At 45.1% G+C, this 22,127-nt stretch overlaps 1 protein-coding gene across 2 annotated transcripts in view; it reads right to left on the bottom strand.

Annotated features, from left to right (window-relative positions):
- dph1 (diphthamide biosynthesis 1) overlaps positions 1-22,127 on the bottom strand; it is a 683,707-nt gene that overhangs the window by 648,297 nt on the left and 13,283 nt on the right. For both annotated transcript variants that reach the window (XM_033045748.1, XM_033045747.1), the window contains exon 2: positions 20,230-20,376. In XM_033045748.1, coding sequence (XP_032901639.1) covers positions 20,230-20,376 — 147 coding nt within the window. The remainder of the gene's footprint in view (positions 1-20,229; positions 20,377-22,127) is intronic.

Raw genomic sequence — 22,127 nt, 5'->3', positions numbered from 1 at the left:
TTGGCAAGGTACTCCAGAGGAGAGTTCATAGAATGCATTCAGAACGTATTTGTAGGACAATGCATAACCATGGAACAGGCTATTTTAGATTTTGCTTTGCATAATAAAACAGACATAATTTGTAATCTCTTGGTGATGCAAACGATAATAGAATTTCATATCAGCTCAATAGCAATATTCTCCAAAGATATCCTTAAACTCAAATAAAGCCCTTTACATAAGAATACTGTAGATGAGGAGGAGATTCTACTCTAGAGAAAAGGAATAGGTGACGTTTCGGGTCGAGACCCTTCATCAGACTTCTTTTAAATTTATTCCGTATCCCAGTTATTCTGGTAATAATATGTGAACTCAATAACGACGAATCTCTGTTCACTGAAATGCTGTAACACAAGCGGCACCTGTACCTTTCAGTACTAATTAGATGTCAGTCAAGTCAATGGGAAACTTGATAACGTGGTATTTCCCAGTCTATTGAAGGGTCTCAACCCGAAATGTTACCTATTCCTTTTCTCCTGGGATGCTGCCTGACTCCAGCATTTTAGTTACTCCAGCATTTTGTGTCTATCTTCGGCATAAACCAGCACCTGCAGTTCCTTCTTACACAGGAAGAGATACTAGCCGGGCATTGGTCCCCCACACCATGTACATGACTGTTTATTTGATAATCGGAGGAATACACAGGCATAACCAGTCTGCTGGATGAAGTGAATTGGGAAATTAGATTCAAAAATAGATTGATGAGCTGATCACATTTAAATAAATATTTGAAAAATTCATAACAAAGTTATGTGCAGTTCAGGTCGCCCCACTGTTGGAAGGATGTGGAGGCTTTTGGGAGGGTGCAGAAGAGATTTACCAGGATGCTGCCAGGATTAGAGAGCATTAGCTATAAGGAGAGGTTGGAGAAACTTGGATTGTCAGAGACAAAGAGACTTGATGGAAGTTAATAAAATGATGAGGCATATAGGGTAGACATTCAGAACCATTTTCCCCAGGGTGGAAAAGCTAGAAACCAAAGGGCATGTCCATGAGGTCAGAGGGAGAAAATGTAAACGAGATCTATGGGACAGTGTAATGAGGTGGTGATGGAAACAGATATGATAGGAACATCAATCTGCAGGAGATGGAGGGATATAGAGCATGTGAAAGGATTAGTTTATGTGTGTATCATAGTCATAGAACCATTGAATACGGAACGTAGCCAAGCTCACCAAGATGCCCCATCTATGCTAGTCTCACCTGTTCACGTTGGTCCCATATCCTTCCAAACCTTTTTTATCCATGTACCTATGCAAATCTCTATATAACTAAAAGTCTTCATCTTGTTTGTGCCCACAATGTTTTTCCTATCTTCTTCCAAAAGCTAGGCCACAGCCTTCCCATTTTCACATATCCTACTCACATTTTCCCCGTTGTGGCGATAAACATCCTCCCGTTGCATTCCCACCTATATTTTCAGTTATTAATCGTTTAAATTTTTAAAACAGCCCCAAAAACTCAGGAAAAAAACCCCGAGTGACGTCAGAATGCACTCGCAAGGCTGGACAGGACACCCCGGGAGGGAGGGGCACTCCAGCGCTTGCGGTGAACGAGGAGTGGCGGCGCACGCCAACGCCCGATGACCACCCGGTACCTGGTGGGGAGGGTGGTATCACGGGCCCTGCTGGAGCCGAGCCTGGTGCTGGAGCTGTAGTGTGAGCCGAGCCTGAGGCTTGGGATGGGGCTGTGACCGGGGCCGAGAAAGAAGCCACCGCAGGAACCAAGGACGAGCCTGGGTCCGGGGACAAGGACGAGCCCGGAGATGAAGTCGGGGCCTGGACTAGAGCCCAGGCGGCGGCTGAGCTGATGGCTGGAGTCTACAGCCAGGGCCAGACCGAGTATGAGAACCAGGCCGAGATCCAGGCCCCGACGCTGCTCTATGACCTGGGTAGATGCTGGGGCAGCGAATGGGACTGAGGGGAGGAGGATGAGGGAAATGAGGAGGAGGGAGATGGGGTGGTGGAGTGGGGTGGAGAGGGGAAAGATCCTGGGGAGGTGAGGAGGGAGAGTGGGGGATTGAGGGAGTGGAGGGGGTAGGGAGGGTCGTTGCCACGTCTACACTCCCTCTCTCATCCCCTCCCTCTCTACCCCATCCCTATCTACCCTCATTCCCACCCTCTGTACCCACCTCCCTCTCTACCCCCTTCCCTCTCCCTCCCTCACCCTCTCCATCCTCCCTCCCCCTACTCACCTCCCTCTCTCTCTACCCCCTACCTCTCTCTCTCTACCCCCCTACCTCTCCCTCTCTGCCCTTTCCCTTTCTACCCCCTTCCCCTCCCTCTCTACTCCCCTCCACACCCTCTGTACCCCCCTCCCCCTTCCTCCCTCTGTACCCCCTCCCTCTCTACCACCCCTCCCTCTCTACCCCCCTTCCCCTTCCCTCTCTGTCCCCCCCCCCCCTCCCTCTCTACCCCCTCCCTCTCTAGAGATTGAAGAGGGAAGGTGAAGAGGAGGAGAGTGTTGGGAGATGAGGAGAAATGAGCCGCGCCTGCACAGTCGGGGGCTATGCATGAGTGGTGCAATATTGCATTGGGGGAATGGCTTGCGTTGGGGGAACGGGTGAGTGGTGGAATCTTGCGTCGGGGGAGCAGAACCAATGGGTCTGCACTTGGTCTTGTGTCTTTTAATATCTATCGAGTGTACCTGCCCAAACTACTTTCTCTGACAGCTCGTTCCATATGCCCATCACACTGTGTGTGAAAAGGTTGCCCCTCAGGTTCCTATTAAATCTTTCCCCTCTCATCTTAAACCTATGTCCTCTGGTTCTCGATTCCCCTACTCTCGGTGAAAGACTGTGTGTGTTCACCCTATATATACCCTTGGTATTTTATACACCTCTATATACGATTACCCCTCAGCCTCTTGCACTCTAACCTAAGGAATGAAGACATAGCCTGCCCTACCTCTCCCTGTAGCTCAGGACCTCAAGGCCTGGCAACACCCTCATAAATCTTCTCTGCACTCTAACCAGTTTAATGACATACTTCCTACAACAAGGTGACCAAAACTGAACACAATATTCCAAATGCAACCTCACGAACATGCCATGTGACAGCCCAACTTCTATACACAATACCCTTACTGATAACAGCCAATGTACCGAAAGCATTCTTGACCACCCTATCTATCTATCTTTGACGCTATTTTCTGGGAACTATTGTCCTGCATTCCACAATGATGTTCGGCACAGACATTGTGGGCTGAGGGGAATTGTTAGAAACTATTATTAAAGACATTCTAGGAGGGTAATTTAATCAGGCAAAGTCAACATGATTTTGTGAAAGGCCTTTGACCAATTAATTAAAAGCAACATACGTTGAGAATATGTGTGAGAAAGAACTGCAGATGCTGGTTTAAATCGAAGATAGACACAAAATGATGGGGTAACTCAGCTGGTGAAGCAGCATCCCTGGAGAGAAGGAATGAGCGACGTTTCGGGTCGAGACCCTTCTTCAGACATGTTGAGGATAAACGGGAACCAGCGGATGTTTAGTTATAGCTTAGCGATACAGTGCGGAAACGGCCCACCGAATCCATGCTGACCAGCGATCCACATGAACACTGTGCTACACAAGGTAACAACTCTACTGCTACGCCACCATGCCACCAACACGAAGATTTCCAAATAATTTTTTTAAAGTACTACATTGAGATTATCGTGCAATATAAAAGCTCACGGTGTGTGAGGTGACATATTGACATGCATAGAAATTTATCATGAAACACGGAATACGTGTAAATAGATGTTTCTCGTTGGCAAGATGTGGAAGTGATATGCCACAGTGATTAGTGTTAGGACCTTTTTTTCTTCAACTTATCTAAATTACTTGGAGAAGGCTCCAAAGCTACAGTTGCTAATTTTGCTGGTGACACATAGATAGGTCAGAAAGTAAGCTGTGGAGAGGATACGAGGATGTTAAATAGGTTCAGTGAGTAAGCAAAGATTCAGCATATGGAGAAGAATGTGAAATTGTCAAATTTTGGCAGGAAACCTAAAAAGGCAGGATATTTTCTGAATAGTGGGAGCTTGCAGAGTGTTGAGATGCATATGAGTATTTTTACAATACTGGAGAGATTTTAAGGGACAAGATTATTATTCAGTTTTTTACACCAATACACTGTTCTTAACAAAAAAATCTACCCATCTTGTGAAACCTTATAAATAACAGATATAAATTAGATAACTTCAAGACCGAAAGTCAAAAACTTTTTTCATGACAGACAAATTTTCATCGTTTTACCACCAATTTGGACACCAAAAATGTGACATTAAAAACTCTGCAACATTTAGTCATGAATATTTAATTCATAAATAAACTTCATATGGCCCCTCATACATATACATACGTTTTGATAATGATCTAGGGAAATATCTTCATCAATACCAGGAGAAAAATACAGTAACATGTCTGGTATTCCGCCTCGCAAAGATCCCTTAACGGCCGTTGTACTTGGTGTCCATTGTCACAACGACCGTTATCGAGGTCAATACCTCCGTAAGTTAAACCACGGAGGCTCCAAACCTCTAATGCTTTTCAAAAATCCAACGAGGTATCCTATGGTAGTAGCGATTTTTGGGCGAGTTCATTATTTTTTGTGGCACGCACACCCCCATCCACATCAACGGGACGGAGGTGGAACGTGTTTCCAGCTTCAGGTTCCTGGGGGTCAACATCTCCGATGACCTCTCTTGGACCCACAATACCTCAACTCTGGTCAAGAAGGTTCACCAGCGTCTCTTCTTCCTGACGAGACTGAAGAAGGTCCATCTGTCTCCTCAGATCCTGGTGAACTTCTACCGCTGCACCATCGAGAGCATCCTTACCAACTGTATCACAGTATGGTATGGCAACTGCTCTGTCTCTGACCGGAAAGCACTGCAGAGGGTGGTGAAAATTGCCCAACGCATCACCGGTTCCTCGCTCCCCTCCATTGAGTCTGTCCAAAGCAAGCGTTGTCTGCGGATGACGCTCAGCATCGCCAAGGACTGTTCTCACCTCAACCATGGACTGTTTACCCTCCTACCATCCGGGAGGTGCTACAGGTCTCTCCGTTGCCGGACCAGCAGGTCCAGGAACAGCTTCTTCCCTGCGGCTGTCACACTACTCAACAATGTACCTCGGTGACTGCCAATCACCCCCCCCCCCCCCGGACACTCCTCCCACAGGAAAAACACTATGTCTGTATACATGTAAATAGATTTATTTATTGAAATCATATTCTATGTCGCTCTTCCAGGGAGATGCTAACTGCATCTCGTTGTCTCTGTACTGTACACTGACAATGACAATTAAAGTTGAATCTGAATCTGAATCTGGGGTATTTTCCTATTCCAGCATGGTCGTCACAAGGTTGTAAGAGGTCGTTGGTAGGTCGTAGCAGGCCGTGATGCTAATCGTAGGTACCCGTGGCATCAAGTAGGTCAGGGCGTTTTTCTAGCCTGATGAAAAATGTCCACGAGTAAAAAAGGTTGTGAATTAGGTCGTGAAAGTGGGACAGGTCTTTAACACGATCTACACACACAGGAGACAATTTACATATATACCAAGCCCATTAACCTACAAACCTGTACATCTTTGGAGTGTGAGAGGAAACCGAAGATCTCGGAGAAAACACAGGCAGGTTACAGGGAAAAAGATACAAACTCCGTACAGACAGCACCCATAGTCAGATCAAACCCGGGACCCGGGGTTCTGGCGCTGTAAGCCTGCAACTGTACCGCTGCGCCTAGGAATGAGGAATTAGGTTTATAATAAGAGATCAGTTACGCTCATATGAAGTGGAAGAGCAGAACTGATGGGTCCAGCAGTCTATTCCTGTTCCTAATTTGTTGCAGCAGGAGACTTGATGTCAAGTGTCTGACAGGTTTAGGGTGGGTGCTTCTAGCCAGAGACAGAGAGAAATGTTGGGACCACGTAAGCAAAGAAGCACAGTAAAAATGATCACCTAATGTAATTCAGCGGGTCAGGCAGCATCTCTGCAGAAAAGGAATAGGTGACTTTTCGGGTCGAGACCTTTCCTCAGACTGAGCATCAATCACAACCATTGCAAGAAAGAGGGCCAACAGTTTGAAGCTCAGAGAAGACTCGTCCCTACCAGTAGAGTAAATCTGGTCTACTCATTCACTTGGGTAGTATTTGAGTCCAATTTGTGAATCTTGTAGAAAAAAGACACAAAGTGCTGGTGTAACTCAGAGGGTCAGGCAGCATCTCTGGAGAACATCGATCAGTCTGACTCTCAGTCTGAAGAAGGGTCTTGACCCGAAATGTCACTTATTCCTCTTCTCCATCGATGCTGCCTTACCCGCTGAGTTACTCAATTATTTTGTGGCTATCTTCGGTGTAAACCAGCATCTACATTTCCCTCCTACTCAAAACGGATTCAATGGTTGACATCTGGTGAGAGCACAACAGAAGATAACATCATGTCTATGTGGTCTGTCCTTGAGTGGGTATGGGTATGGGTCTGGGAACAACCATTTTGCAAAGGGGCGAAATAATGAGAAGGAAAATATGAACAGGCAACATAATTAAGAATTCTCTAGCGTGATAAGGAAAGAAGATGCGTTTTGTTTATTCAACCCTGAGATGAATGACAACTTGAAATGATTGATTTCAGAGTCATGAGAGCCTTAGACAATAGACAATAGGTGCAGGAATAGGCCATTCGGCCCTTCGAGCCAGTTCCACCATTCAATGTGATCATGGCTGATCATCTCCAATCAGTACCCCGTTCCTGCCTTCTCCCCATATCCCCTGACTCTGCTATCTTTAAGACCCCTATCTAGCTCTCTCTTGAAAGTATCCAGAGAACCGGCCTCCACCGCCCTCTGAGGCAGGGAATTCCACAGACTCACAACTCTCTGCGTGAAAAAGTGTTTCCTCATCTCCGTTCTAAATGGCTTACCCCTAATTCTTAAACAGTGGCTTTGACAGGTAGGTTTGAACAGACATCCTTTAGATGACTGAAGAAAACAAATCATATATAAGGGCAGTCTGCGACATAGTCGGCACACAGGAAGGCCTCACAGCGCCAGAGACCCGGGTTCGATCCTGACTATGGGTGCAGTCTGTACAGAGTTTGCCCATTCTCCCAGTGTCCATGTGGGTTTTCTCAGGCTACGCCGGTTTCCTCCCACTTTCCAAAGACGTGCGGGTTTGTATGTTAATTGGCTTCTGGAAATTGTCCCGAGGAGTGGATCCTACCCTTGTAGGATAGAGCTAGTGTGAATGGGTGATTGCTGGTCAGCGTGTACTTGGTGGGCTGTTGTACCTCTAAACTAAACTAAAGACAGCGACAATCTGGGAACAACCATTGTAAGAAGAAGGATCGAGTTTGAAGCTCAGAGAAGACTAGGCCCTACCAGCAGTGTGAATCTAGCCTATTCATTCAAGTAGGTAGTACTTGAGTCCATGTAGAAACATAGACATAGAAAATAGGTGCAGGAGTAGGGTATTCAGCCTTTCGAGCCAGCATCACCATTCAATATGATTGTGGCTGATCATCCAAAATCAGTACCCCGTTCCTGCTTTCTCCCCATATCCCTTGATTCCGTTAGCCCAAAGAGCTATGTCTAACTCTCTCATAAATACATCCAGTGAATTGGCCTCCACTGCCTTGTGGCAGAGAATTCCACAGGCTCACAACTCTTCTGGGTGAAAAAGATTTTCTTCGGCTCAGTCTGAAATGTCATAAAGCATTCCTCCCATATCCATGCGCCTTTCCAAAAGCCTCCTCAATGCCCCTCCTGTATCCGACTCCACCACCCCCTAGCAGCGCAACCTAGATACCAAACACCCTCTGTTTAAAATACTCATCCTGCACATCTCCTTTAAACTTTGCCCGTCGTGCCTTACAGCTATGGCCTCTCGTTCTTGACATTTCCTCCCTCACTCCACGTGATGGTGTTTCCACTGTCAGGTTGATATTGACTTGGATTCCAAGATCTCTCTGTATATCAATGCTGAATTGTTGGCAGATACAAGGAACTGCAGACGCTAGTTTACTAAGGAAGGAGACAAAATGCTGGAGTAGAAAGGTCCTGACGCAAAACGTCACCTATCCACGTTCTCCAAAGGATGCCGCCTGACCCCGCTGAGTTACTCCATGTCGATCCCAAATTATTGGCACTCATGCGATTACTTTGTGAAGAATGACAATGAAAGTGCTGTTGGAGTGACGTTCATCCAGCGAAGAATGTTCCATCAATCCTACGACATGCACTTCACAGATGGTGAAATGGTTTTTGGGGACCCAAGAGGTAAGACATTTTCTTCTGACCTTTAGCCTCAGTATTCATGTGAATGTTTCAGTTACGTTTGTGGTTAATGGTGACCCTCCAGGATGTTGGTGGTGAGTGGAACCCAGCACGGCAATGTCAGTGGACATCCACGGTAGATGATTAGATGCTCAGTTGACGGAGTTGGTCAATGTGTGGAACTTATGTACCTGCCGTTTGCTAGCCTACGCCCAATGTCTAACACGGACAGCTTCGTTTCCCGAAGTGTTGCAAACAAGAATCGAACGTTTTGTTATCATCACCACATCTGACCTTCCTTCTGTGGGAAAGGTTGTTGACAAAAGAAGCTGTGGATTGTTAAGCCAAGGTTGCTGCCCTCAGGCACACCTGTAGCAATGCTGTAGAGCTCACATGATTGGTCTCCAGCATCCACAACCATCTTCCTTCGTGCGAGTTGTGCCTCGAGCCAGAGGAGAGATTTTCCCCGCGAATCCCTGTGGCTTCAGTTATACAAGTCCTCCTTACTGCCACACTCAGTCAGTTGCCAGAAAAATGCTGGAATCCGTCATTAAGGCGACGGTAAGAGACCACTTAAAAAGCGTATCATGATTCAGCTGGGTCAACATAAAAGGGAACGAATATTTAACTAATCATTTTTTGAGATAAAGGAGTGCATGTAGAATATATTTATTTGCAGTAGGCACTTATTAAGGTTCCATCTTTACACAATATAAGGACTCAAGGAGTTGGGGTTAAAATATTAAACACAGTTATTGACAGAAGATAGATTAGGAAAAGGTAGGTCGCTTTCTGGTTTGCAGAAGGAGGCCGGTGAAGTCTTCCAATGATTAATGCTGAGAGCTCATTTGTTTAAAACCTATATTCACAATGGAGTTGAAGACACCACATGTGATGTATCCAGTTGGAAGCTCCTTGAAGCTGCTGTATTTAAATAGAAACTAGGCAAGGGAGTAAATCACAAGGGACATGGATAATGGTGGATGGTCATTTCACTTGCACTTTATGTGCAATGTGACGAATAAAACCGTATTGTATTGTATTGTATTGTATTGTATTGTATTGTATTGTCTTCTTCCCAGGGGAGGGGAGTCAAAAACTAGAGGGCATAATGATGAGGGGGAGCACCGGACAGAGATAAAAGGCTTAGTAGCATGGTGTCAAGCCAACAACCTCTCACTCGATCAAGTCAGCAAGACAAAGGAGCTCGTCTGAAGAAGGGTCTAGACCCGAAATGTCATCTATTCCTTTTCTCCAGAGATGCTGCCTGACCCGCTGAGTTGCTCCAACATTTTGTGTCTATCTTCGGTGTAAACCAGCATCTGCAGTTCCTTCCTACTCAAAGGAGCTACTTATTGACTTCAGAAAGAGAAGTGGAATACATGTCACAGTCAGCATCAATGGTGATGAAGTGGAGATGATCAAGAGCTTTCAATCTTCCAACCTACCTCACTGTGGACCTTGCACTTTTCTTTAATCTGCACTTTCGCTGTAACTTTAATGCTATAATGCTGAAGCACTATATTCTGCACTCTGGTATTTTTTTCTCTTTGCACTACCTGCTGTACTTGTGTATGGCTTAATTGTACGCAGGTATAGTATGATTAGTTTGAATAGCCCGCAAACAAAGGCTTTCTATGTATCTCGGTATACATGACAATAAGAAACCAATTCCAACGAAGGGTCTCCACCTGAAATGTCACCTGTTCCTTTCCTCCAGAGATGCTGCCTGACCCATTGAGTGACTCCAACATTTTGTGTCTATCGTCAGTGTAAACCACCATCTACCATTCCATTCTACACAATTCCTAAACCAACCTGGCAAAATCATCCCGGTAAAATCACTAGAATTCCAGAGATGCAACTTTTTCAAATTTTAAAGACCTTTTTTATAGAATAATCTTCCCCCCAACCACAAATGAAGGGTAGCTTGTTTTAACGTCTCTCTCTATTTAACCGAAGAATCCATGCTTGCTATAGACGGATACCAGAAGCATTCATCATTCCGAAGCGTCTTCATCCAGTTCTCATCCTACAATCATCAGTTTCCAGACTCCTTCAATTTTGCCCTCTTCTAATTCTCAATTTTCAACATTCCACAGTTGATGGCCATTCTTTCGTGCTCTCACAGAAAGAGCTTTGGAATTCCCTCTATAAACCTGTCAACCCTGCTATCTCCATCTCTCTCCTCTTTTAAGATGTGCCATGAAAGCCATCCCCTTGATCTGTTGTTATGTGGCTTGGTGTCAAACATTGCCTGACGTTCGCTCCTGTGAAATGCTTGTAATATTAGCAATGACATATAAAAGCAAATTAAATGAACCACAGAACTGCGGTAGTTCAATAAAGAGGACCACCACCTTCTTTTCAAGGACTTTTAAAGATGAACAACGGATTTTAACATTGCCAGCAATACCCAGATATCATGAATATATCAAAAAAAAAAATTTTAATCAGTCTGCAAGCCATTATTCTTGAAGTAATATTTGTTCAGTCAGTATTAGTAAGATGAGGTTATGCTTTGGTCACACATCCCTTGTGTAAACAGATCGAAACTGTGGTATTAACTCCATTACTGGCATAAACCTATATACAAGGCTTGAATCAAATGTCTCCAGGGTAGAGCACAACTATATTTAGGCTTTTCACCATTACTTTCCATCGCTGTGCAATCAGTGAAACCTCAAATCTGCAGGCCTGGACTAGAATTTAATTCCTTTATCATAGGTGGCAACTGTAAGCCAACAATCACAGGTGTGATTGGCAAGTGTTATATCCTGGCTGTGAAGAACTGTGTGTACTGCACTGCACACATGAAGAGAACTGGGAGCATTCTAGAACATGGGATTGTAGACCACTGGGTTTACATAAAACCATGTGAGACAAAAGTGCGTACAATGTCCTGGGTTCTACATCAGAGCAAAGACAAATGATGCATTCCCCACTCTGCAGTATAGCGCAAAGATATACAGTGAATATAGGACAGTTCATGAAATTCACATATAGATGTAACATCCCATATGGATGTGCAGGAAGGAACTGCAGATGCTGGTTTAAACGGAAGATAGACACAAAAAGGTGGAGTAACACAGCGGGACAGGCAGCATCTCTGGAGAGAAGGAATGGGCGACGTTTCGGGTTGAGACCCTTTTTCAGACTCCCATGTGGGTGCAGGCACAAAGAATAATGTGGGAGTATAGAATTCAATTCAATTCAATTATTACTACAGATACAGAAAAGGTGCAATGCGAGGAAGAAGGGTCTCAACCTGAAAGGTAACCTATTCCTTTTCTCCAGAGATGCTGCCTGACCCACTGAGTTACTCCAGTGTTTTGTGTCTATCTGCAATGGAAGGATTCAGGTAGAATAGTTTTCATGTGGAGCCCGAAGAGTAACATGGTGTTCAGATCCAAAATAATATGGAGTAGTGGAATTAACTTGGGGTAGAGATACAGAAAAGATATACAGTATTACAGAAGTGTATAAATGGAGATCTAATACACAAGACATAAAGAGTGTACAATAAGGACATAATGATACACAGTTCATACAATGTCAAAGTACAAATACTGGAAGGATATAATATTGTTTTTTTTTGATTGGTCGAAAGATTCAGCATGGAAACAGGCCCTTCAGCCCATGCATCATCGGTCACCCATTCACATTAGTTCTATGCTATTCCACTTTCGCATCTACTCCCTACACAAGAGAGGCAATTGTACTGAGCCCAATCAGTCTACAAACGTGTCTTTGAGATGCAGGAGGAAACTGGAGCATCCGGACGAAACCCATGTGGTGACAGGGAGAACGTGCAAACTCCACACAGACAGCACCCGATCGAACCCGAATCTCTAAGTGCAGGTTTGGAGAGGGTAGAACATGAAGGGACAGATAAAGAGAGGGGACAACATCGAAGTGCAGATGCAGAGAGGGTATAATTTGGTAGATGGGATTCAGGCAGCACAAGATAAATTTGCAACATACTGCAATAAAGCATGCTCACTGGCCTTTGTGTATTGCTTTTTCCTCTTCAAGAATATCTCAATCTCAACCAAGGCAGTGATGCCATTGCAAATAAAAGTTTTTATATCCCCAGGGGATGCAAGAAGGTTGATCAGCTATGGTTTACTTTTGCATCATAGTCAAGAAATGGGCTCACTGATATTCATGGTCGACGCTCAAATAACAAATTGCATTAATATCATGCCTTTAATGCAGTAAAACATCCCAAGACCCACCACTGGAGCATAATCACACAAAGTAATGACACCAAGTCATATCGATGGATATCAGGCAGCTGCCCAAATACTCGGTCATAGAGCTAGGTTTATAAGAGACATTTACAATGAGAGTAAGGTAAAGAGGTTTGGGGAGAAAGCTCCATAACTTAGAGACTAAACAGTAGAAGGCACAGCACTGTGATGAAAAGCAAGGATGCATAGTAATCTTGGACAGTGATATAGAGTCAATAGACAATAGGTGCAGGAGTAGGCCATTCGGCCCTTCGAGCCTGCACCGCCATTCAATGTGATCATGGCTGATCATTGTCATACAGTGTGGAAACAGGCCCTTCGGCCCAACTGCCCACACCGACCAACATGCCCCATTTACACTAGTCCCACTGCCCTCATTTGGTCCATATCCCTCCAAACCTGTCCTATCCATGTGCTTGTCTAACTGTTTCTTAAATGTTGAGATTGTCCCTGCCTCAACCACCAACCTTCTGGCAGCTTGTTCCATACTCCCACCCTCTATGTGAAAAAGGCTACCCCTCAGGTTCCTATTAAATCTTTACCCCCCCACCTTAAACCTATGTCCTCTGGTTCTCGCTTCCCCTCCTCTGGGCAAGAGGCTATGTGCGTCCAACCGAGCTCTCATGATTTTGAACACCTCTATAAGATCACCCCTCACCCTCCTGCGATATGTGATGAAAGGAATAGATTGGGTAATCTTGCCCAGGTTTGGAGGGATATAGACCAAATGAGGGCAGGCGGGACTCGTGTAGACGGGACATGTTGGCAGGGGAGGGCAAGTTGGACCGAAGGGCTGTATCATTCTATAACTCTATGCCACGTTTCTGCAGACAACAGCTAGTGGTGACAGGACAAAACACAAGCACGAGGCAGCACCTTTAGCTGGGGTGGGCAATAGTCCAGGAAAAGACAGAGATTTAGAGTACAGCACTGGAAGGCGCTGGGGTAACTCAGCAGGTCAGGCAACATCGATGGTAGGAATGGACAGGTGACTTGGGCTCAGGTCGGAACACTTCTGCAGATAAAGAGAGATATAGAGTGCAGAGGTAACGTCTAAGGAAGATAGAGAAATCTGTACTGTGGTAAAGTTCCCAAAACTTGACAAGCTGACTCTTGATTTTTTTTTTTTGAAGGTTGGCCAGTGAGTTACTGGCCACCTGCTGCAGAGCCAGTCATTCACTCACAACCTATGAATTTGCATGTTTCTTTCAAGCGCATTTAACTGCATCAGACATGTAGCCAGCCAGATCTCGCACTCACTCCTTAAGCTCTCACTTCATGCATGTTTAAGAGGCTACTGATTCAGCTCCCCATCTTATTGCCTGTGGTACCAGCACTCTCTCGGTATAAATATAAACTAAACCTCAATTCCTGGCTCAGTGTAAGCGTCAGGCAGTCATGATTCGGTTCTATGAGTTGGCTAATCCCCATTTGGAGTATTGCGTGCACTTCTGCATTCCCCATTACAAAATGGATGTGGGGGACTTTGGAGAGGGTGTAACAGAGGTTCACCAGAATGCTGCCAGGATAAGAGGGTAGTTTTATAAGGAGAGGTTGGACAGACGTGGATTGTTTTTTCTGGAACATTGGTGGCCGAGGGGTGAGCTGATTATATAAAATGATGAGAGGCATAGATAGAGGAGACAATCAGAGCCTTTTCCCCCAGGGTTGGAATGTCAAAGACCAGCAGGCATAGGTGAGAAGAGCAAAGTTTAAAGATGGAAGAACCCGGGTCTCTGGCGCTGCAAAGCAGCAACTCTACCGCTGCGCCACCGTGTGCCGCCACATCCTTGAATCCTTTCTCCTGTTTGTCTGGCAGTCTCTTTCCTTGACAAAACGGAATAGAATGTCTGTTTTGGGAATGTGGGATTAGGCAAATGTAGCCAGTGAGCGGTACTGGGTTCTCACAGGTCGGGAAAGGGAAACTTATCCTCCCAGTGAATCAGAAGGATTTCACAGAGACAGCATGGATAATATCGACACCACCTGTCCTTTCACTCTCTTCCCTTCCCTTCATCCCGGTGAAGCAACAAATCAATTTCTCTTCTGCCTAGTGGGGTTGAATTAATATTTAAATATTAAGGGAATCAAGGATATTGAAGTTAGTACGGAAAAGAGGCACTGGGGGAAAGATCAATCTGATTGAACGGCAGAGCTGCTGCCTCACAGCGCCAGAGACTCAGGTTCAATCCTGACCTTGGATGCTGTCTGTGTGGAGTTTGCACGTTCTCCCTGTGAGCACGTGGGTTTCCTCTGGGTACTCCGGCTTCCTCCTACATCGCAAAGAAGGTTAAAAGGCCTCTGTAAACTGTCCCTAGTGTGTAGGGAGTGGGTGTGAAAGTGGGATAACAGAACTAGAGGGAACGGGTGGCTGATAGTTGGCGTGGACTCGTTGAGATGAAGGGCCTGTTCACGCTATATCTCTAAAAATAAACTAAAACTGAGGGCCAAATGGCCTACTGAACCCTCTATATTGTATGTATTATGAGACATTAAAAGGAAACCCCATCTCCTCTCAGGCAAATATAAAGGATCCTATGGCATTACACTGAAGACAAACATGGGCATTATCTGCTACATGGTCAGTATTTATCTCTTAATCTAAATTACTGAGATAGATGTACTTTATGGCAGCTTGCTCTGCACAAATTGGTTGGTACATTAATCGGACTTTACTGGACCATATCTTGCATTAAACGTTATTGCCTTCCCCAGGATAAAGACTTTATTACCTTTATCATGTATCTGTACACGGTGAATGGCTCGATTGGAGTTTAGTTTATTGTCATGTGTACTGAGGTACAGTGAAAAGCTTTTGTTGCGTGCTAACCAGTCAGCGGAAAAAAAAAACATGATTACTATCGAGCCATTCACAGTGTACAGATACATGATTATCATACATTGTAATCATACTACACATTGTAATCATGCATAGTCTGAGTGGTTAGCACACAACAAAAAGCTTTTCACTGTACCTCAGTATACATGAACAAAAAATTAAACTAAACTAAACTAAACACATTTTGGGTTTGAGTTATAAGGAGAAGCTCGATAGACTCGACCCGAAATGTCACCTATTCCTTCGCTCCATAGATGCTGCCTCACCCGCTGAGTTTCTCCAGCATTTTTGTCTACCTTCGATTTTTCCCGCATCTGCAGTTCTTTCTTAAACAGCTCGAAAGAGTGGATCTTTGATCCCTGGAATGTAGGAAGCTGAGCAGTCACCTTATAGAGGCATACAAAATAAAAAATAACTACAATCTCTTCCCCAGGGTAGGGGAGCCTAAAGCTTAAGGCTTAAGGTGAGAGGAGAAAGATCTAAAAGGAACCTGAGGGGCAATTTTTTCACAAACAATGTGAAGCATACACGGAGTAGGCTGCAGGCAAATGTGGTAGAGGCGGGATCAATGACAACATTTAGAATACACTTGGACAGGTACATGGATGGGAAAGGTTTGGAGGGATATGGGCCAGCCAAAGGAAAATAGCTCAGATAAGCAATATGGACGAGTTGGCCCACAGGGCCTGCTTCGCTGCTGTATAGCTCTATCGTTCTGTGACATTTCATATCTATTTTATTTGGTGTAAAGTACTTTGGGATCTCAAGCTTATGAAATGCACCACACAAGATACCATACAGGCAGGCACCTCTTACTGTTGCCAGAAATAGCTTCAATTCAGTGAATGCACAATTCGAATTATCAAAATGCAATGAGAGAATGTGTCAGTATGGGCAATGCATGTGATCATGATCCAGCATTAGCAATTGGAGCAGCTTTCCTGAGGGTGGAATTAATTCAATTGATGTTGTATATTAGAAACAGACCATTCAGCCTAACCTGTCCACTGTAGTTTAGTCTCTGAGTGAACAAATAACTCCAGTCATCTTTCTTCACCCTGGTTCTATATCCCCTTCCCTTTCATACCTCTTCCTAATTCCAATGTTTTAAAATTGTTCATTGCCTTTAAATGATTTCTAAAGCCTTGTTTAGTTTAGAGATACAGCGCAGAAACAGGCTGTTCGGCCCACTGACCAACTATCCCTGCACATCAACATTATCCTAAACACACTCGGGACAATTTACATTTTATACCAAGCCAATTAACCTACAAACCTGTACGTCTTTGGAGTGTGGAGGAAACCGAAGATCTCGGAGAAAACCCACGCAGGTCACGGGGAGAACGTACAAACTCCGTACAGACAGCACCCGTGGTCGGGATCGAACCCGGGTCTCCGGCGCTGCAAGCGCTGTCAGGCAGCAACTCTACCTCTGTGCCACCATGCCTTGTGTGAAGACATTTCTCCTTTCTACTCCTACATCTCTTAATCTAGCACTATCATACAGTAAGTATGTTAACACTGTGGTTATATAGGTGGTGTATTGAATTATGAGCCATGCTATACAAATTTTGTCCATTAAATGAAGCTGGAATCAAAACCTAGTATCCACAATTCTGAAAACTATATTCTGCACTTTGTATCATTCTCTTCTCTTCCTTTTGTACTTTTTGTTTGTACTCGGCTTGTTTGTATTCATGTTTAGTATTATCTAAATTTGTTTGAATAGTTTAGTTTAGTTTAGATACAGCGTGGAAACAGGCCCTTCAGCCTCCCGGGTCCGCAGAGACCAGCGATCACCCCGTACACTAGTACTATCCTACACACGAGGGACAATTTACAATTTACAGAAACCAATTAACCTACAAACCTGCACGACTTTGGAGTGTCTGAGGAAAGTCACAGGGAGAACTGTGAACTCCACATAGACAGCACTGAAGGTCAGGATCAAACCCAGGTCACTAGAGCTGTGGAGCGGCAGACTTAAGGGCCTGTCCCAATTGGCCGGTGGTGACCGACGTGCGACAGTTGCGTGTCATCATGCGTCCACACAGCCGTCTGGAACACGTGAATACCCAGTTTATGCTATTTATGGTGATTTTCTAAAATGTTCCAGTTTCTTGAGTGGTGTTAGCAATTGGAAAACTGCAGATGTAATGCCCCTGAGAGAGGTGAATGAAAAGTAGCAAACTGCAGACCAAATTAATCTGTGGGAAGGAACTGCAGATGCTGGTTTAAATTGAAGATAGACACAAAGTACAGGAGTAACTCAGCGGGACCGGCAGCATCTCTGGAGAGAAGGAATGGATGATGTTTCGGGTCGAGACTCTTCTTCAGTCTGAACAACGGTCTTGAACCGAAACGTCGCACATTGCTTCTCTCCAGAGATGCTGCCGGTCCCGCTGAGTTACTCCTGCATTTTGTGTCTATCTCCAATCATCCTGGCCCCACTCTGGGAGTAGGAGTGGGGGTGAATCCGGATTCGCAATGGCCGTGAGCCCCAGGCCGAGCTCGGCAATCGCTTGCTTGCTTCTGCTGCTGTTGGAGGTGAGACGTTGCGCCGCGCCAGGGTCTTGGGCCTGTCCCACATTGGCCGTCATTTACCCAACAGGCCCGTGGCGTGCGATATCCTGGCGCGCTGCGCGATACCGCGCGCAACTCCACACTCCTCCACGCCACTTCATGCACCCGTCCCGCGTTACCAAGTCGAGTAAATAGCATGCAAATGATGGCCAAGTGGGACAGGCCCTTTACTAACAGCACGTTTAGCATGCTTGATTTCATTGTTGAGGGCACTGAGCACAGGAGTTGGGACATCATGCCACAGCTGTACAAGATATTGGTGAGACCACATTTAGAGTATTGTGTGCTGAATGACCTGCTATAGGAAAGATGTCATTAAACTGGAAGTGGAGCAGAAAATATTCATTACGATATTTCAATAGCTTGAGTTGCAAGACGTTGTTTAGTAGGCTGTGATTTATTTTTCCTAGAGTGTTAGAGGATGAGGGCACGTAAAGGTCTACAAAACCATGGGAAACAAAGATTAAGGTGAATGGTCACAGTCTAGAGAGCAAAGGTTAAAGATGAGAGGGAAAGATGTAACAAAGACCCCAGGAGTAATTTCTTAATTATAGGGTGGTACGTATATGGAATAACATGCCAGAGGAAGCTGTAGAGGTGGGCTTATGACATTTTAGACAAGCGCATGGATAGAAACGGGAAATGGGAATAGCGCAGGATGAAACCTGATCGCTTGATCCATAGGACAGCAGCAGTCCTTAAACTGAGGCCAGGTCTGTTAGAGCACATGTTGGTGAGGCCGCATTTGGAGTATTGCGATCACCGTGCTATAGGAAGGATGCCATAAAGTGGACGGAGTGCAGAGAAGATTTGGAGGATGTTGCCAGGACTCAAGGGCCTGGGCAATAGGGAGGGATTGAGCAGGCTAGGATTTTATTATCTGGAGCACAGAAGGCTGAGGGTGATCTTATGGAGGTGTATACATTCATGAGGGCAATAGATAGGGTGAATACACAGAATCTTTTACTCAGACTAGCAGAATCAAAAACCAGAGGACATGGTGAGAGGGGAAAGATTTAGTAGGAACCTGACTGGCAACTTATTCAATAGACAATAGACAATAGGTGCAGGAGTAGGCCATTTGGCCCTTCGAGCCAGCACCGCCATTCGCTGTGATCATGGCTGATCATCCCCAATCAGTACCCCGTTCCTGCCTTCTCCCCATACCCCCTGACTCCGCTATTTTTAAGAGCCTTATCTAGCTCCCTCTTGAAAGCATCCAGAGAACCTGCCTCCACCGCCCTCTGAGGCAGAGAATTCCACAGACTCACCACTCTCCGTGAGAATAAGTGTTTCCTCGTCTCCGTTCTAAATGGCTTACTTGATATTCTTAAACTGTGGCCCCTGGTTCTGGACTCCCCCAACATCGGGAACATGTTTCCTGCCTCTAGCGTGTTCAAGCCCTTAACAATCTTATATGTTTCAATGAGAATGTTGTTTCTATGTTTGGTGGTGGATATATGAAATGAGCTGCTGGTGGAGGTTGATGAGGGAGCTACAAAAACAACATTTGAAAGACATTTGTACAGGGACGTGTATGACAAAGGTTTAGCGGGATATGGAGCAATTGTGGGCAGGCAGGATTAGCGTAGATGGGGCAACTTGGTCGGCATGGGCAAGTGGGACTGAAGGCCTTGCTTCCATGCTGGCTGTCGATGATCTATCTGGATAGAATCACCAACCCTTTAAATTTATCATAACTACCACATTTCATTTGCCAGTATGTACATAGTACATCTAACTTACTGAAACTTAGCAATGCTCGTTGCAAGAGCACTATCAAATTTAGCATTGAGCCATGAACCATTGAGCCATGAGCATTGAGTGATATGAACAGAGATGAATATAAGCATAGGATCAGAGCTGGATCTAGGAAGCATCTTAGTGGGAGGTAGGGGGGAGGATAAGGAATCCTGGGTCAGCAGCGGTGAAATTTTAAGACTGAAGACATACAGGGACTTGAGTTGGAGGGGCATATAAAAGGTTCTTAGTGCTGGGAGAGTTTGCAGGGAAGGAGCTGGTGGGGGTTAACATTTTGGTGAGCACGATGTAGGAAGACAATTCAATGCCAAAAAGGCATTGTCACAGCTGGAGCCAGTGGGGTGAAAAGTACTTGGAACGAGTTGAAACACAAGCCAGAGTTTTGGATCGAGTGAAAGATTGGAAGCTGATGGGAGAACTCTGGAACATTCACATCTTCACATTTCCTGTGTTTATAAACAGCACCATTTGGAGAAGAATAAAAATACTGATACCTCTCTTAGCTTCCGCTTGCTTTATTCTCCAGACAGTCTTACAAATCTCGAAGTTATAATTACTGGGAAGCACCCTGACAGCATCCTGTAGCTCTCTGTCATTCAGGATGTCTTCAGGAATCTGATTAGCAACCCGTCGATGGGGACCTAATCCAAAACAAAGAGGAAAATCAAAAGGTTACTGCTTTTTAAAATCAACTTTCCTGATTTGCTCCGAGTGTTTAACAAGCAACTTTGTTGTATGTTGACAAAGACCACAGCACGGAGGCGCAGCGTTAGAGTTGCTGCCTCACCGCGCCAGAGGCCCGGGTTCGGTCATGACTACGGGTGCTTTCTGTGCGGAGTTTGTACGTTCTCCTTGACCCGAAACATCACCTATTCCTTTTCTCCAGAGATGCTGCCTGACCCGCAGTTACTCCAGCATTTTGAGACTATCTTTGGTATAAACCAGCATCTGCAGTTCCTTCAGATACATTCTCAGTAAGATTATCCTTCTCGAGTGATATTAAATAACGTAAAATTATCCAAGAATATGAAATGCTAGATTAATGCTTGTTCCTTTCTACAAAATCCTGATGTTGATTGAATTGAATTGTAGGAACTTGCTATATATAATTTACCATCACTGACCACTATTCATTGGGAACTTTTTGCCAGTAAAGTACTTTGGGACTTCTTCAGGTCCCCCAAAAATTCCAGTATATCTTTCCCTTTCTCATTCCTTTATTCTAGGAGATACAGATGGTTATGTATGCAAAGTCAGCAGCCAAAATTGCACTCAGAACTTGTCTGAGTTGGTGGTGGGGAGAAGTGTTGGGCAGGTCACCAGGCAAGTGGCCATTCTCTGCTGACCGGTGCCACCAGGCTCTTCAACATCCGCCCGCTGCAGGGGATCTGGCAGATAGGGCATTGGTTCAAAGTCTGACTCAGAGGTGACTGAGCGAGCAGCTGAGCTAAGCCGAGTTCCAGCTACGCGGCAGTGTGAACGCAGCTTCCTACTCACACTCCTGCCAAAACAGATTGCTGCCTGGCCCTCAGTGCAGAAATAAAGTGCAAGACTCACAGACTTCGGCGTACTGATTATTCAAGAACCTGTAACCCATTCATACAAAGTGGATATTAGGCAACAGAGTCAGGCCCTGATAACTACTACTCCGAAATGTACATTTAGTTCCGATTATTATTGCAACGTGTACCGAGACACAGCGAGAAGCTTTTGTTTGCGTGTTATCCAGTCAATAAAAGACGAAACATGAATACAATCAAGCCGCCCACAGTGAAAAGATAAAGGATACAACATTTAGTGCAAAGATATAATGATGAAGTTCACAGGTCTCCGAGGTAGATGGGAGGCCAGGAATGCACACTAGCTGATGAGAGGACCATTCAGTCACGTGATAACAGCTGGGAAGAACCTGTTCCTGAATCTGGAGGTATGCGTTTTCAAACTTCTATATCTCCTGCCTGATGGGAGAGGGAAAGAAGAGGAGGTGACCGGGCTAAGACTGGTTCTTGATTCAGCTGGTGGCCTAGCCGAGGCAGCTTGAAGTGTAGGTGGAGTCGATGGAAGGGAGGCTGGTTTATGTGATGGACTGGGCTACTTCCACAACTCTGTGCAATTTCCTGCGGTCTTTAAAATCCTCAATCTTTCCGTTGAGTGATGAAAGCTAAAAAGAGGTTGGAATATCAAATCATTGTGTGTGCGTGTGTGTGTGTGTGAGTGTGTCTCTATGTCTGTGTGCTTGGGTGCCTGTGTGCGTGTGTGTGTGTGTGTGTGTGTGTGTGTGTGTGTGTGTGTGTGTGTGTGAGTGTGGGTATGTGGCGTCAGTACACAGTGCTCTCATTTCCTTTTCAGAGTATGGTTTTTGCACCTCATGTACACAACAGACTTTGAACCA

Source organism: Amblyraja radiata, chromosome 28 (assembly GCF_010909765.2).
Source record: "Amblyraja radiata isolate CabotCenter1 chromosome 28, sAmbRad1.1.pri, whole genome shotgun sequence".
NCBI lineage: Eukaryota > Metazoa > Chordata > Chondrichthyes > Rajiformes > Rajidae > Amblyraja > Amblyraja radiata.
The sequence above is the reverse complement of the archived record's forward strand: the minus strand, read 5'-3'. Positions and strand labels throughout refer to the sequence as shown.